The sequence below is a fragment of the Gorilla gorilla genome, chromosome 8 (genome assembly GCF_029281585.2).
Source record: "Gorilla gorilla gorilla isolate KB3781 chromosome 8, NHGRI_mGorGor1-v2.1_pri, whole genome shotgun sequence".
Taxonomy (NCBI): Eukaryota; Metazoa; Chordata; class Mammalia; order Primates; family Hominidae; genus Gorilla; species Gorilla gorilla.
Genome location: NC_073232.2, coordinates 106,840,906 through 106,858,083, shown reverse-complemented (window position 1 = coordinate 106,858,083; position 17,178 = coordinate 106,840,906). Strand labels below are relative to the sequence as shown.

Below are 17,178 nucleotides of genomic sequence, written 5' to 3'. Positions count from 1 at the left end.
ACTCAGAAGGCTGAGGCAGGAGGATCACTTGAACCCAAGAGTATGAGTTGGAGGCTGCAGATAACAACCCAATAACCAACGATGGCACCACTACTCTCCTGCCTGGATGTCATAGTAGGACATTGTCTCTTAAAAAAAAAAAAAAAAATCTGTTTCCCGGGTGCAGTGGCTCACACCTGTAATCCCAGCACTTTGGGAGGACGAGGCGGGCAGATCACTTGAGGTCAGGAGTTTAAGACCAGCCTGGCCAACATGGTGAAACCTCGTCGCCACTAAAAATACAAAAAAATTAGCCAAGTGTGGTGGCACACACCTGTAATCCCAGCTGCTCAGGAGGCTAAGGCAGGAAAATTGCTTGAACCTGGGAGGCAGACGCTCACTGCACTCCAGGCCTGGGCAACAGAGTGAGACTCTGTCTCAAAAAAAACAAAACAAAACAAAAAAACTATTAGTTATACTTTGGAGATAAGAAAGGAAGTGCAGAAGGAAAACAGAAATTTTTACTTCTTACTTTTTATTTTCTAAATTTTTATAACATTTAAAAATATCTTACAGTGTACGCATAATTTTAAAATAAAAAATTTTAAATAAATAATTTGTAAAGGTTATACTGCTTTTGGCCTTCAATATGGGGTGGAAATAGAAAAGCAGCAAGCTTAGAGAACTTTAAACGGAAAGTAAAAAAAATTTTTTTTACTATGCAATGTTTATGCAAACATTGCATAAAAAAAAGGAAAGGAATTCTTTCATATAGAAAATAGTTAAGAAAATATACTAGCGATTTAAAACAATCTCCATCTAATCTGAATTCATTTTGAATGAAAACTTTTTCCTGTAGTAATGCATTAAAACATAATTAGGACAAAGCATAAAAGTAATACAAACTCAAATTTAAGTACAGTATTACAGAGAATATTCTTATTGCTAGAACATTCAAAACTGCCCCTATTTTTGATAAACTGTTGAATTTGGATATAATAAAAGTTCATTATCATATCTTAATATTAATGGAAATCTGAAGTTATCTATAGTAAAACAATTCCAGTGAGCCCTCTTATGGAATTATCAACTATGACAATTACTACAAATGTTCAATCAAAAGGCAGATGATCATTTCTAAGGAATATCTATCTAACTGTATACACTGTGAGGTAACGTGTAAGAGACAAATTCTATAAATATTCATTGTCTTGACTCTCTAATTAAATTTCCTAAGAACAGAAACTTAATCCTTTGCTACACTATATGGATGTATACACTACTGACGAGGATGTGATGTCCAAACACATCTCTTCCTAAATAAGTCATTTACTCCAATAATTCAGACTGGGACATTTAAAAGCTTCTATAATTATTGGCGCATTGAAATTTCTGTCATTGCCCAGAGTCACAGTGGGAAAAAAAGAAAATTTTAAATATAAACACACACGCTTGTGCACATGAACACACACAAAGACAAAAGACACCATAAACAAATCCCAAAAAGTGAGGGGAAAGAAATTATTTGCAACGTTAAGTTATTTTTAACATATAGTTATTATAAACCATTAAGAAATAAATATTCCAACACATGTTGGAATATGGTCACAAGGAACTACCAATAGTCAATAAACATCTCAATTCAGCAATAATCATCTTTTAATCTCTGCAACACTGAAAAGGACTTCTAACCTCAAAATTGGTATGAAGCTTGAGTAAATAAGTATTTTCATATGGACGTATATCATATAAATCTTTTCTGGAGGGCAATTTGCCTTCAAAGAAGCCCTCATCTGTAAACTCTGACACATACATTCTAGGAATTCTTTCCTAAGGAAATAGCCAGAAATGGGCAAAGGTGTAGTTTTAAAGTACAGATACTACAACCTTGTTTATATTGTAGAAAATTTTGAAAAGAGGAAGAGATAGATATTATTAATTATAGTAGAACAGGACAATGGGATAATAAGCAGCTATTAAAAACTGATTTAAATCAACATGTAGTAAAAGGAAAATAATTTTCTGATAACTGTTTAAAAGACTATCTTAAGGAACAATTTTATTTTTAAAATCCTTTTCTTCATAAAATATAGATAAAACACACGTGTTTACACAAAGAAAAGAGTTTGGATTGTCATATAACACAACATCATTCCACATACACTGCTAGGAAATACAATTTTAAGAGGAAGCGATATTTTTACTTTTCACTTCTCTCCTGCTTCACGTTTTTCTCATGAACATGCATAAACTTTAATATCAGAAAAAACGATAAAGACTTTGAATAAAATTGCTAAACCACAACTGAGAAGCTTTTCAGGCCCATATGACTAGATTACCTTTGAAAGATAATGGTTCTCTAAATTAAAGATAGGTAGGATGGGGTAGGAATTACAGGAAGCAATAAAAATAGATGAGACAGCAGCCATGCAAGGATGTAAATTATAAAAGTATTATTGGCAAGCATTCCATAAAAACCACATACTTCTGTTTTGTGCTTGACAAACTTATCAGTAACCATTAGGGGTAAAATGAGTATACTATCTGAAAAGGACAAAACTTAGGTAAGCACTTGAGTTCTGTCATAAAACCACGTGACCTCTGGGAGAAGAAAGGACAAAGGAGTCATTTAAATGTAGGAGGATCTTCATTTTTCAAATCTCTACTACAAAGGGTTAGACAGGTGATCTCCAGAGTTCCTTTTATACTCTATCGAGCCTATGGTTAAGCAGAATAAGAAAACATGGAAAACCTGGTGCAGCATATGCAATACATTCTGTTCTCTTTCTTTAGCAATAATATCTTCAGCAGTTTCAGAAAGACTAGTGATGTCAAACCAAGACTCAAAGCTGGAAGAGAAAAATGTTTAAGTTAACCATCACATAAATTCAATTATGTCAACATGATACATGATTTATCATTTACAGTAATAATCTGTGATACTGAAACGTGGTATTGTTGCATCAAATCCTTAGGTGCAATTTTTAAAATTTATAATGGAAAAGAACACATTCCAACAACAAAGATAAACTGATTGCATTTTTGAACCATCAAGAACTGTGAGCTTAAAGGGAACACTTTTCTGATTTATAAATAGATTAACAATTGTACAGTAGTATAAAAATCAAAAATAAGATTAAGGTATACATTTATAATTTTACATTACAAAAGTGAGATCTCTGAAAACCAAAACCGTATGATTTTTCTCCATCAGTCTAAGTATGGCCCACTACAATAAATATTTTAAAATTCAACATATACGTAACTTGACAATAATATACATGCTTATTCCTTCCCAATGTTAAAAATATATATATTACAATGAGCAATTAAGTATGAGCATGCAGATTAATAATATAGAATAGGTAACATTATACCCAATTCTGGAAAATGCTAGTAACATTTATGCAGTAGACTAGAAGTTCCCAAACTTGGATCACCAGAAGCATGTTCAAAAAACTCAGATTCTCAACTCCTACCTTGACACTGTAACTCAGTATGTCTGCATAGGACCTGGAATTCTTGTCTTTCAATAAAAGCGCCCAGAGTCACAATAAGGTAGCCTGCCTTGAGCCACCATTCGGTAACCAGATTTGAAATAAATTCCCAAAATTTAAAATTATTTTTCCACATCCAATTAGCTTACTTCCTTCACTGATGCCAAAACAAGTATAAATTATTTTTTGCCCAAGTTATATTTCCATTGTAATCAGTTTTAAATTATGTCAACATTACCTCCTCCTCCATTCTGAAGCTACTACTTTCTGAAAACTACTTTTATGTCTGATTTTATTATATAAGCTAAGATTCAAACATAGTTTCCAGAATTAAAACACTATGTTTACATTGGGAGACCATGGTTTTAACTTTGGCTCTGGTGCTAACTAACTAGTCTTATCTTGTAACAACTATACACCTAGGTTTTCTTTTATGTGAGATAGGAAATAATTTAACAACTCTATTGTCCCTGGTTGTTTAATGAGGATATAGTGAGAAAAATCCATCTTAAAATGTTTTACAAAGGTAACACATAAAAGAAGCTTAATATAAAAATATTATCTTAAAGTAGCATTCAGCAGTCTTCCTTTAATCAATGCAAGTAAGTTTTAAATAATCTTTTCTTAATCTGCTCTCACATAATTTGTGGCAGGAGTAGAACATACAATATACACCACAAAGAACTTGCCAAATATTTGGCGTTTTAATTCAGTTACTGAAAAGAAAGTAATTTTAACTAACAGCACAGATTTTTGAGGTTAAATCATTAAATAAATAACTGGCTTACCCACCTTTTCAAGTCATCAAATACATCTGGCAACAAAAAGTTTAGCAATGACCAAAGTTCTGATAAATTGTTTTGCAAGGGAGTACCAGTCAAAAGAAGTTTGTTATCAGCATTGAATCGTTTTAACTCCCTGATTAGACGGCACTTCATATTCTTAATCCTGTGTCCTTCATCTACTATTAAGTATTTCCAATAGCAATGCTAGAAAATGAATTGAGGAAAAATATTTTTAAACAATGATCTCACAATTTTTCTAACAAGAATTCTAAAAATAAAACCTCTATTACGAGGGATGGATGTTGAATTTTATCAAATGTAATTTCAGTAACTACTGAAATGATCATGTTTTCATTTGATCCACTTACGAGGATTCCTAAAACTGGTAGATATTTCTGTTCCTGGAAGAGACCTACTAAAATATGCAATAAAGTTTGAACTCCACCTATTTTGAATTTAAGATTTCCCTATTCACACCTTAGTCAATGCAGTTGTAGTTTTCTTTTCTAATATTTTCCCAAGTTTTGATATTAATGTTACACTAGACTACTAAAAATTGAGAGCTTTTATTAGTTCCATATGTGCTGAAACATCAAATAGCACTAAATCCCTTATTTAAGCAATTTATATTTTCACAGAAAGTCACCCACTCACTTTCATAAAGTTATCAAGGAAATTGTTTTAACTTTCTCATTTTAATATCTGTGATTTCTCATATATCTTAATCAGGAAAATTTATAATTAATCTAATTTATATTAACATACAGAAATATGAAGTATTTCTGGAAATATAAATAACAATCTGAAAAATATAACTATCCTTAAAAAAATGGGACTGACAAATTGAGGAAAAAGTATAGAGAACGTTTTGCATTTTGCTTTATACATCCCAAAAGAATGAAAAAAGTTTATAGTACTGTATCTTCTTTATTAAAATAACCAAGAAGGGATTTATTTTCCTGGCAATATGGTAAACCAAAAAACCTGAATTCTCTCTCACTGTAAGACAGCTATCTAAAAATCCAGATAAAAATATAAAATATCCTTGGCCGGGCGCAGTGGCTCAGGCCTGTAATCCCAGCACTTTGGGAGGCCGAGGCAGACGCATTACCTGAGGTCAGGAGTTTGAGACCAGCCTGGCCAACTTGGTGAAACCCCGTCTCTACTAAAAATACAAAAATTAGCTGGACGTAGTGGCACATGCCTGTAATCCCAGCTACTCAGGAGGCGAGGCAGGAGAATTGCTTGAGCCTGGGAGACAGAGGTTGCAGTGAGCCGAGATCGTGCCACTGCACTCCAGCCTGGGTGACAGAGTGAGACTGTCTCAAAAAAAAAAAAAAAGTGTGTGTGTGTGTATATATATATATATATATATATATATACCTTTATAATGGGTATGTGAGAGAAAAGAAAACAAGGAAATAAATGATGAGGAATCTGAAAGCCAAATTAGCAAGTGAACTCAGTCACTTCCACTTGCACTCAGCAACAAAAGTCCTGGAACCTCACACTCCGTTACCAGGGTAAGCTAAGATCCTTGAAATGATAACATAAGCTCACTTAAAGGGAAAAAGTCAAAAGTTTCTAGCCACTGGCAAAGGACATGGACAAGGAAGCTTAACTATTTCATTACAGGAAGGGTCTTCATGTTATACTACTGAGTAGAAAACACAAGTTGCAAAAGTGAATGCAGGCCGGAAGCGGTGGCTCACACCTGTACTCCCAGCACTTTGGGAGGCCTAGGCAGTTGGATGGTTTGAGACACCCTGTTCCTACAAAAAAATACAAGAATCAGTCAGGTGTGATGACGGACGCCTGTAGTCCCGGCTACTCAGGAGACAGAGGTAGGAGAATCACTTGAGCCCAGGAGGTTCAGGCTACAGTGAGCTGAGATCGTGCCACAGGACTCCAGCCTGGGCGACAAAGTGAGACCCTGTCTCGGACCAAAAAAAAAAAAAAAACTGAATGCATAGTATGATCATATGTGTAAATTATACCTACATGTTAGCTATAATTATTTAGTATAAAAGTAGTAGTTCTCTGGGAGGCTGAGGCGGGCGGATCACGAGGGCAGGAGATCGAGATCATCCTGGCTAACACAGAGAAACCCCATCTCTACTAGAAATACAAAAAAATTAGCCGGGCATGGTGGCAGGCACCTATAGTCCCAGCTACTCGGGAGGCTGAGGAAGGAGAATGGCGTGAACCTGGGAGGTGGAGCTTGCAGTGAGCCAAGATTGCGCCACTGCACTCCAGCCTGGGCAACAGAGCAAGACTCTGCCTCAAAAAAAAAAAAAAAAAAAAGTAGTAGTTCTCAGGTAGAATTACAGGTGCTTTTACATCTTCCTGTACACTACCCTTTAAAAAAAATTGGTATATGTTACTTTTACTGTAAAGAAATGCTTTAAATCAGGAGTCCCCAACCCCCAGGTCACAGACCTGTAGGGGTCCATGGCACGTTAGGAACCAGGCCACACAGCAGGAGGTAAGCAGCTGTGAGCGAGGGAAGCCTCATCTGTATTTACAGAAAAGGGAAGCTTCATCTGTATTTACAGCCACTCCCCACTGCTCATATTATGGCCTGAGCTCTGCCTCCCGTCAGATCAGGAGACATTATATTCTCATAGGAGCATGAACACTATTGTGAACTGCACATCCAAGGGATCTGGGTTGTCTGGGTTGTGCGCTCCTTATAAAAATCTAATGGTGGATGATTTGTCACTGTCTCCCATCATCCCTAGATGGAAAACAAGCTCAGGGCTACCACTGACTCTACGTTATGGTGAGTTGTAAAATTATTATTATTATTATTTTGAGACACAGTCTCACTTGGTTGCCCAGCCAACCAAACGGCACGATCTCAGCTCACTGCAACATCCGCCTCCCGGGTTCAAGCAATTATCCTGCCTTAGCCTCCCAAGGAGCTAGGCCACTATGCCCAGGTAATTTTTGTATTTTTGTAGAGATGTGGTTTCACCATGTTGGCCACCATCTTGGCCAGGATGGTCTCAAACTCCTCACCTCAAGTGATCTGCCTGCCTAAGCTTCCCAAAGTGTTGGGATTACAGGGGTGAGCCACTACGGCTGGCCCTATTATTTCATTATATATGACAATTTTATAATAATAAAAATAAAGTGCACAATAATTATAATGCACTTGAATCATTCTGAAACCATCCCCCACCCATGGTCCATGGAAAACTTGTCTTCCACAAAACCGGTTCCTGGTGCCAAAACGTTGGGGACTGCTGGTTTAAATTTTTTTTTCTTTTTGAGACAGACTCTCACTGTAGCACAGGCTAGAGTGCAGTGGCGCAATCTCAGCTCACTGCTACCTCCACCTCCTGGGTTTAAGCAATCCTTGTGCCATTAAACATGTGCACCACCACACCCAGCTAATTTTTGTATTTTTAGTGGAGACAGGGTTTCGTCATGTTGGCCAGGCTGGTCTGGAACTCCTGGCCTCAAGGGATCTGCCCGCCTCAGACTCCCAAGTGCTGGAATTACTGGCATAAGCCTTCACGCCCGGCCTGGTTAAATACTTTTTAATGCTGTACACATTCATAAACTTTGCTAAACTCCTAAACTGAGATTTCTGCAAATCATATTCCAAAGTTTTACCAGCAGACACATAAAACCTGACAATACTGGTCATAATTATGCAAGTCATAATTATTCTATTTATGACTTATGTGTTTTGATTTTATGTTGAAACCATTAAATACTTTCCTATTTCCAAGCAAGCAAGATAAACCTAAGGGGACTGCACTAAGAGGGTTCTCACATGGCCAGAGAAAGGAAAAAAAAAGCAGTCAAGAATTATAAATGAATGAGGTAGAGCAGTGAGGAAGAAGTTCGAAACACCAATAAATGAAAACAGAAGGCACGAAAGAAAAAAGGTCAATCTTTCAATTCTGTTATGCTAACTGGAAATTATTTAAATAAGTAGCTAGAACATCAAGAAAACAGAAACGAAAATGCTACCAAATAGTCCAATAAGATACTCTAAAAATAACTTGTCTTCAAATACTCTTATTTGATTAAAACACGATAAGTAAATTCCATATATTCAAAGTACCTGTCACAAATATATCTGTAATACATTCAGAGATTAGGTCTATTTCTGGATGATTCTAAGCCATAGGTTAAACTGCCATAAGCTTTAATTATATTGTTACAAATGATGGCCTTCATCCCAATCATTCTGTTAATAAAAGTTTCCAGCTTCTACAGGTATATGCACAATATAATCTATTATTTCGACAACAAAAAAAAATTAGACAAATGCTCCCAGATGGTGAGAAAGTGATATAAATGAAGAAAAACATGTTTTATGTATTACAAAGAAACCAATGAAGATCATTTGTACCTGTAACGCATTTCGGTCTCTCATGGCTATTTCAAATGACGTGATTACCACAGGATGAATCTGCAAAGTCCCTTTCCGTTTGTAAATATTTCTTACCAATTTTTGACGTTCCTCCTGGGTTCCATGATATAACATTGTAGGGATCTGAAAAATTTTATATTGATTTTTATCAGACTTAAGAACAAAATGTAAATATTGACTATTTAGAAAATATAAATCATTTTGAGGGAAAAATATAATTTTTAAAAATTTTATTTCTATTTTTCTATAGCAAAAAAAGCCAAGCAATTCTAACAAATCATTGAACTATTATGGGAGAAAATGAAAAAAAAAAAAAAAAAAAAACAAAGTCAGGCCCAGCACAATGGCTCACACCTATAATCTCAACACTTCGGGAAGCCAAGGCAAGCTGATCTCTAAAGTCCAGTAGTTCAAGATCAACCTGAGCAACATGGAGAAATCCCATCTCTACAAAAAACACAAAAATTAGCTGGTGTGGTGGTACGCACCCGTAGTGCCAGCTACTCACCCAGTGGAGTGAGATGGGAGGTTCACATGAGCTACTCAGGCGTGTGAGATAGCAGGCTCACATGAGCCTGGGAGGTGAAGGCCACAGTGAGCCAGAATGGCGCCACTGCACTCCAGCCTGAGCAACAGAGCAACATCCTGTCTGAAGAAAAAAAAAAAGGCATAAAAACAAATACACGGGCCAGGCAGGATGGCTCATACCTGTAATCCCCAGCACTTTGGGAAGCTGAGGCGGGCAGACCCCCTGAGGTCGGGAGTTCCAGACCAGCCTGACCAACATGGAGAAACCCCGTCACTACTAAAAATACAAAATTAGCCAGGCTTGGTGGCGCATGCCCGTAATCCCAGCTACTTGGGAGGCTGAGACAGGAGAATCGCTTGAACCTGGGAGGCGGAGGTTGCAGTGAGCCGAGATCGTGCCATTGCACTCCAGCCTGGGCAACAACAGCAAAACTCTGTCATACACACACACACACACAAACACAACCCCCCCCCCCAAAAAAAAACCTACAAATACATAAAACACATATAGGCTGGGTGCAGTGGCTCACACCTGTAATCCCACCACTGTGGGAGGCCGAGGTGGGCGGATCACAAGGTCAGGAGATAGAGGCCATCTTGGCCAACATGGTGAAATCCTGTCTCTACTAAAATACAAAAAATTAGCCTGGCCTTGTGGTGTGCGCCTGTAGTCCCAGCTACTACACTCCAGCATGGTGACAGAGACAGACTCCATTTCAAAATAAATAAATAAATAATATATATATAAAAATATATAAAATGAGACAGATGGTGATACTACGTCTAGAATATACATATTTCTCATAAGGCAAAAATGTGCAGAAGGGCTGGGCCCGGGGAGTACAGTGGCTCATGTCTATAATCCCAGTACTTTGAGAGGCCAAAGTGGGCAGATCTCTTCAGGCCAGGAGTTCAAGACCAGCCTGGCCAACATGGCAAGACATCGTCTCTACTAAAAACATAAAATTAGCTGGGCATGGTGGCACATGCTTGTAATCCCAGCTACTCCGGTGGCTGAGGCACAAGAATTGCTTCAACATGGGAGGCAGAAATTGCAGTGAACCAAGACTGCATCACTGCCCTCCAGCCTGGGCAACACAGGCTCCATTTCAAAAAAAAAAAAAAAATTGCAGAAGGTAACGTGTATAGAAAAAACAGAAAACTCTCTTCTCAGCCTTTTGGCAAAGATCAAGTGAAGAACAAGCAGAATTTTTAATAAAATCTCTACCTAAGTCTGTCTCAGTCAAATCAAATTAACCAATGCACTGAAAATCATTCAGGAATATTTTAGGAAAGATGTCAGGGATTTCCAAAACCTATACTATATATAAATTTAAATTAGGGTATTGTGCAGATTGAGTAAGTCAAATCAGACAAAGTATTTATACAGGAACCAATATAATTATAGGAGTTCTACAATTTAATTCCTACTACAACAAAGCATAAGAAAACATGCAAAATTATAATTTTAACATAAGGAAGCATGTCTTACATCTGGTGTAAATCTTTTGAATTCAGCCATCCAGTTAGGAAGTGTAGACAAAGGGCCACAGACAAGAAAAGGTCCTGGTACTCCTCTCTGAATCATCAATGCAATAGTAGCAATGCACTGAACTGTCTTACCCAATCCCATTTCATCTGCTAAAATGCCATTAATTCCATTTTCCCAAAGCATCTGGACAAAATAATAGATACTGTATTTAAACTTGGATATAAACAACTACAGGGTTACAATATTTTATTTCTTCTCTTTAAAAAATCATACCCAAAGATGAAAATTACGTTAAAGCTGATATATTCACACCATAAATTATAACAACACTGTGGAAAGTCCTTTATCAAAGCCATAAAAGTGCTGGAAGCCATTAACAAGGTAATTTCCACTTCTAAAAATTCAGGGTAAAGAAATCAGAAAGCAAGTATCCACATACAAATGTATAATAGTGAAACATGATAGAAATGACTCAAGTTGTGGTACCTCAAATCATTAGGCTACTATAGAAATAAAACCAGTATCTTGTATTAAAAATTCCAATTCATTACCCTAAGCCATTCCATGCCTTCTACTTGGTACCATCGCATCACTCCTCCAGTGAAGTGCTTTGGTTGTTGAAAAGGTACTGGCTGACCATTACACTTCCGGACTGGGTCAAAAAAGAATTTAGTATTCTGCCTAACCGTTTCAGACAATCTATCTTTAATTATACTATTCGAATCTTTATTTTTCTGAAGATCTTCCACACAGAGATTAGTAGAGGAGGAGTTTTCATCCTGTAGAGAAAAAAAGTTTAATAAGATGTGTTATATAAAATGCTGCTGTATGCCACCATTTATCAGAAAATGCAACTAACAAAATCTACCGAGTCCTATAATCATTAAGTATAGATGACTAAGATCACACCTGGATTAAAAAACTGGAGACATCGCCATCCCTCTACAAATGAAAAGCTACTAAAAAAATAAATAAACAACAGGCTGCAACAGTGGCTAATCCTACAATCACAGCACTTTGGGAAGCTGAGGCAGGAGGATCACCTGAGTCCAGGTGTCCAAGACAACCCTGGACAACATGGCGAAACCCTGTGTCTACTAAAAATACAAAAAATTAGCTGGGTGTGGTTGCACGCAACTGCCTGCATCCCAGCTACTTGGGAGGCTGAGGATCACTTGAACCCAGGAAGTCAAGGCTGCAGTGAGCCATGAACACAGCCACTGCACTCCAGCCTGGGTGACAGGAGACTCCGCCTCAAAAAATAAAATAAAATAAAATATAAAAATCTGAGAATAACCCTTACAAATTAAAATCAGGCACATACTTTTGAAAAGATCATTAGAATTGTCTCTCTCTTCCAAACTTCTAATATTGTGATACTCAATAATTTATTAAACTGTTACACAGGAAATACAGTACGCATAAATAAGACGGGCAAAAGATATTAACGATACTTTACAAAAGAAAACATATAGTCCGGGCATAGCGGCTCACGCCTGTAATCCCAGCACTTTGGGAGGCCAAGGCGGGCAGATCACGAGGTCAAGAAATCAAAACCATCCTGGCCAAAATGGTGACACATTGTCTCTACTAAAAATACAAAAATTAGCTGAACATGGTAGCATGAGCCTGTTGTCCCAGCTACTTGGGAGGCTGAGGCAGGAGAATCGCTTGAACCTGGGAGGCGGAGTTTACAGTGAGCCGAGATCGTGCCATTGCACTCCAGCCTGGGCGACAGAGTGAGACTCCATCTCAAAAAAGAAAAAAGAAAGAAAGAAAACATAGTTATCAAAGAACATAAAAATATACTCTACTTCAGTAGTAATTAGGAAAACGCAAGTTAAAAACCACACAAGTTACCATTTCTCACCTAATAAAATGGCTGAAATTAAAAAGACTATCAAATACTGACAATAATGTAAGCTGGAATTTTCAAACATTGCTGGCGAGAGAATAAAATGATGTGTTTACTTTGGGGGGGAAAATCTGTACTTCTTATGAACATACATTTGCCACGTAACACAATACCATTCCCAGGTACACAGGCAGAAAGTATGAAAACATGTCTACACATGGACTTGTATGCAAATTATCATAGCAACCTTACTCATAAAAGTCACAAACTGCAAACAACCCAAATGCCCATCAATAAGGGGATGGATGAGAAGTTGTAACATTCCTTCAACAGAATACTAGTCAACAATAAGAAGAAACCAGTTACTAATATGCTCAACAACATAAATGAGTATCACAGACATGTTGAGTGGAAAGGAAATAATAAGCCGTCCTATAAAAGGTGTACAAAGTGGCCTCCTCTGGGTTTGGGGGTGGAAAGACATAGAAGAGATCCCTTTACAATGGAAATGTTCTATACCTTGATTTGGATGGTGGTTACACAAGTGTATGCAAGTGTCGAAATTCATTAAAATACCATACTTAACAACTATTTCTTACTGACTGACTGTAAGTTATAAAATGAAGCCAAAATCCCATAGTAAATTACAGAAGATTACATCTAGACTTCATCTTAAAAATCCAACTAAATGTTTATCTAACTAAATCTTTAAAAATCCAACTAAACTGCACCCATAAACCAGTCCTTATACTTAACAAAGAATAAAAATCAAGACACTTTTACAATATAAATTTTGGACAAAATTATATGACCAAATAGATTATCTCTCATTTTATAAACATAACATTAATTTCCCAAAGGCCTAAAAATCTTTAATATGTAAATTAACTACCTGAAGTTCATATCCATTCATGAATATTTTCATGTCATCATTATTTTGCTTCCCTAGGCAACCTTGTAATTTTAAGTACTTGAACAATAAAAAGTCAGGTAACAAGGAACCTCTCTACATGAAATGGGGTAAGTGAAGAGGTGGCTCGGAAATCAAGCCTTCTCAAACAGAACTTTTAAGAAACTTAAAAAATCTTTAAGGTCTGAAGCAAGATTAAGGCATCCCTCACAGCTTCCATAAGATGACTGACGGTTTATATCCACATGGTTACGAGCACTTGTATCACTGCCAGATTCACAAGTTAAAAGCAACATTGCTAGACCCATAAATTAACATTTATACATCAAGAATCATGCAATAAAACACCTAACTAAAGTTGATACATAAAAAAGAAGAATGTTGGATATGGAAGAAGTGAATACATAGGTATTTTTTTTTAAAGCAAAGAAACAGGATAAATAGTGAGAAGAACGTATACTGCTGATTAAAGAAAAAGGACTAGTAACTGAGGAGTAAATATGACTTCTAAACTTAATCTTACATTATAAATTTCTTACCTCATTCTTTTTATTTTTTTTAGCCACAGACAAAATCTCCTAGTAGTTTGAGAAAACAAAAACAAATTAATAATGTATGAGGTTCATTTATTTATTTATTCAACAAGCATTTATTCTGTGCTCATTTTGCCAGGAAATGAGGATGAGATTCTCAAGATAAAACTAGTAGCCTTCAGGCAGAAATAAGCCTATAGACATTACTGGCTCATAATATTTCATAACATTCTAGGCTAATTTGGGAACACTTATACAATGGGATATTTCATCAAATACAGTGATTTTCCAGCTTTTCTTTCTTTTAATCTGAGTAGATTAAAAGTACAAATTCACACATGGCAACAAACCTCTAGTCCTGGGGTCAGCAAACTACAGCCTGTAGACCAACTCCAGCTAAGTGAATACATAGGTATTTTTTTAAAAGCAAAGAAATGGGATAAATTGGAACAAAGTCAGCCTCACTTGTTTACGGTTTGTCTATGGCTGCTTTCAAGCAACAACAGCAGAGTACAGGGTTGAGTAGTTGCCCACAAAACTACTCAAAAGCTAAAAATATTTACTATCTGGCTATTTACAGAAAAAGTTTGCCAAACCATGTTACAGCCCACTTTAGGCCTCTGTGGATAGACATCTGAGTTTGCATTCCTGGGTAAGAGGCAAAGACAGAAAAAAATAAAAATACAGAATAAAGTGCTCTGATTTTGAAGTACCTACTAGATGCTGATGGTAGGGAGACAAACAATACCCGAGTGTGTCACTGGATGACTTAGCAAATAATTATCTTACATAAAATTATCTAAAAAGTTGTCACCAGGCTTCATCATTCAAGATAGAGAGGATAGATTTTAAGCAGAAAGAATATAGAAGGCGTAGGGGATGAAGTAGATTCAAAACAGCAATATCAAATTTAAGATTCATAGAAGAGTAACAGGACATGTAAGTGGCTGACACACACACATATATATACACGGGAATATATGTCTATCGTGTGTGTATGAAGTATTATGTATGTATAGATATTCATATTATAAGGCTGAGGCTAAAAGGATTTTATACCAGGAACTGATAAAAGCTGTCCTGTAAAATGACTAGATAAAATGAAACTTTTGAAAGAACAATTTGGAAATAAAATCTATAAATACCACCAATGAAGTATTCTTATTAAAAATCAAGCATGGGCAACATGGTGAGATCCCATCTCTACAAAAAATATAAATGTTGGCTGGGCTTGGTGGTGCACGCCTGTAGTCCCAGCTACTCAGGAGGATGAGGTGGGAGGATTGTTTGAGCCCAGGAATCAGAGGTTCAATGAGCCGAGATGGCACCACTGCACTCCACCCTGGGCAACAGAGAAAGACCTTGTCTTCCAAAAAAAAAAACAAAAATAAAAAAACACCTTAATCACAAACTTCCGTATTTAACTTATAGTTACTATAGTTAACAGGAAACACAAGAGGCAGAGAAATCATGGGGATACAATCAGTAAAGTCTAGAATGTGGGGAATTCTACAGAATTACTCATTTTCTTCAACAAATAATGTTTCTTTAAAAAGATGAGAGACACTCTAGATCTAAAAGAGACCCAAGATACACATTAATCAAACACAATTTATGTAACTTTTTCGGATCCTGATTTGAACCAACTATTTTTTTAAAATGTATGAGCTAAGCAGATCACAGCGGGAAGTGCCTATAGTCCCTGCACTACTACTCGGGACACTGAGGCAGGAGGATCATGTGAGCCCAGGTGTTTGAGGTGTAGTCACTATGACAATACTCAGGAATAGCCACTGCACTCCAGTCTCGTCAATACAGCAAGCCCCCATCCCTAAAAATAAAAATTAGCCTATTGAGAAATTTAAATATTAAGGAATTCCCATCGACTTTCAAAAGTGTGGTAACTGTATTGTGGTTATGGTTCTAAAAAATAGTCTTAGCCGGGCATGGTGGCTCAAGCCTGTAATCCCAGCACTTTGGGAGGCCAAGTCAGGCAAATCACAAGGTCAGGAGTTTGAGACCAGCCTGGCCAACATGGTGAAACCCTGTCTCTACTAAAAATACAAAAAAGTAGCTGGGTGTGGTGGTGGGCACTTGTAATCCCAGCTACTTGGGAGGCTGAGACAGGAGACTCACTTGAACCCAGGAGGCAAAGGTTGTAGTGAGCCGAGATCACGCCACTGCACTCCAGCCCAGGTGACAGTGCGAGACTCCACCTTAAGAAAAAAAGTCTTGCTGAGCTTTTTCTTAAAATATCCCAGAATTAAAAAGCAATTGGCTGGGCGCGGTGGCTTATGCCTCTAATCCCAGCACTTTGGGAGGCTGAGGCAGGCGGGTCACCTGAGGTCAGGAGTGCAAGACCAGCCTGACCAACATGGAGAAACCCCGTCTCTAATAAAACTAAAAATTAGCCGAGCATGATGGCGCATGCCTGTAATCCCAGCTACTCGGGAGGCTGAGGCAGGAGAATCGCTTGAACCTGAGAGGCGGATGTTGCTGTGAGCCAAGATCATGCCACTGCACTCCAGCCTGGGCAACAAGAGTGAAACTCTGTCTCAAAAAAGAAAAAAAAAAAAGTGATAAAGGTGGACATTCAATTTACTATCCTCTAAACATTTGTAATTTTTGAGATTTTCCATAATACAAAGAAAAAGAATATACATATACCAAAATGTTAGTGATTATCTGTGTGACAGCTTTTCAGGTGATTTTCTTGCATTTTGTTTACTCTCAAATTTTTCTACAAGAAAATGCAATTCCTTGTGAAACCATAAAAAGTAATGGAGGTTATGAGTAATTATATTTGAGTTTCAGAAAAACCAATCTGGTACTCTTGACAATGAGAGTTAGACTAGGATTATAAAAATCAATTAAGAAACTACCATAAATAGGGCAGAGTAAGGGCATAAACACCAGAGTAGCAGCAAATGAAATGACTCACAGAAATCGATAAAAATCTAGATATATATGGAAATTCAGATAACCTCCTAAATTGTTTTAGATGACACAGTAGATACCGGTTCTGATATTAACACCAAAAAAAGAGAAAACTAAAGAGCAAGATTCGGAAGAGAGGAAAAGATAAATTGTTTGCTTTGTGCTAGGTATCAATTTCAAAGATACCAATAAATTCAACTGGTAGGCGTAAAACTGCTCGACTGCATAATGTGTAAGGAAATATGTACAGGCTACTCTTTAAAAAAAAAAAA

At 36.9% G+C, this 17,178-nt stretch overlaps 1 protein-coding gene across 3 annotated transcripts in view; it reads right to left on the bottom strand.

Annotated features, from left to right (window-relative positions):
* HELLS (helicase, lymphoid specific) overlaps positions 1-17,178 on the bottom strand; it is a 55,937-nt gene that overhangs the window by 16,243 nt on the left and 22,516 nt on the right. For 2 of the 3 annotated variants that reach the window (XM_004049809.5, XM_055352524.2), the window contains exons 7-12: positions 13,976-14,014; positions 11,223-11,450; positions 10,672-10,854; positions 8,631-8,774; positions 4,269-4,465; positions 2,732-2,828 (exon numbers count right to left, since the gene is read on the bottom strand). In XM_004049809.5, coding sequence (XP_004049857.2) covers positions 2,732-2,828; positions 4,269-4,465; positions 8,631-8,774; positions 10,672-10,854; positions 11,223-11,450; positions 13,976-14,014 — 888 coding nt within the window. Of the gene's footprint in view, positions 1-1,671; positions 1,810-2,731; positions 2,829-4,268; positions 4,466-8,630; positions 8,775-10,671; positions 10,855-11,222; positions 11,451-13,975; positions 14,015-17,178 lie in introns of all 3 variants that reach the window. The other variant, XM_004049811.5, reaches the window with a different exon arrangement.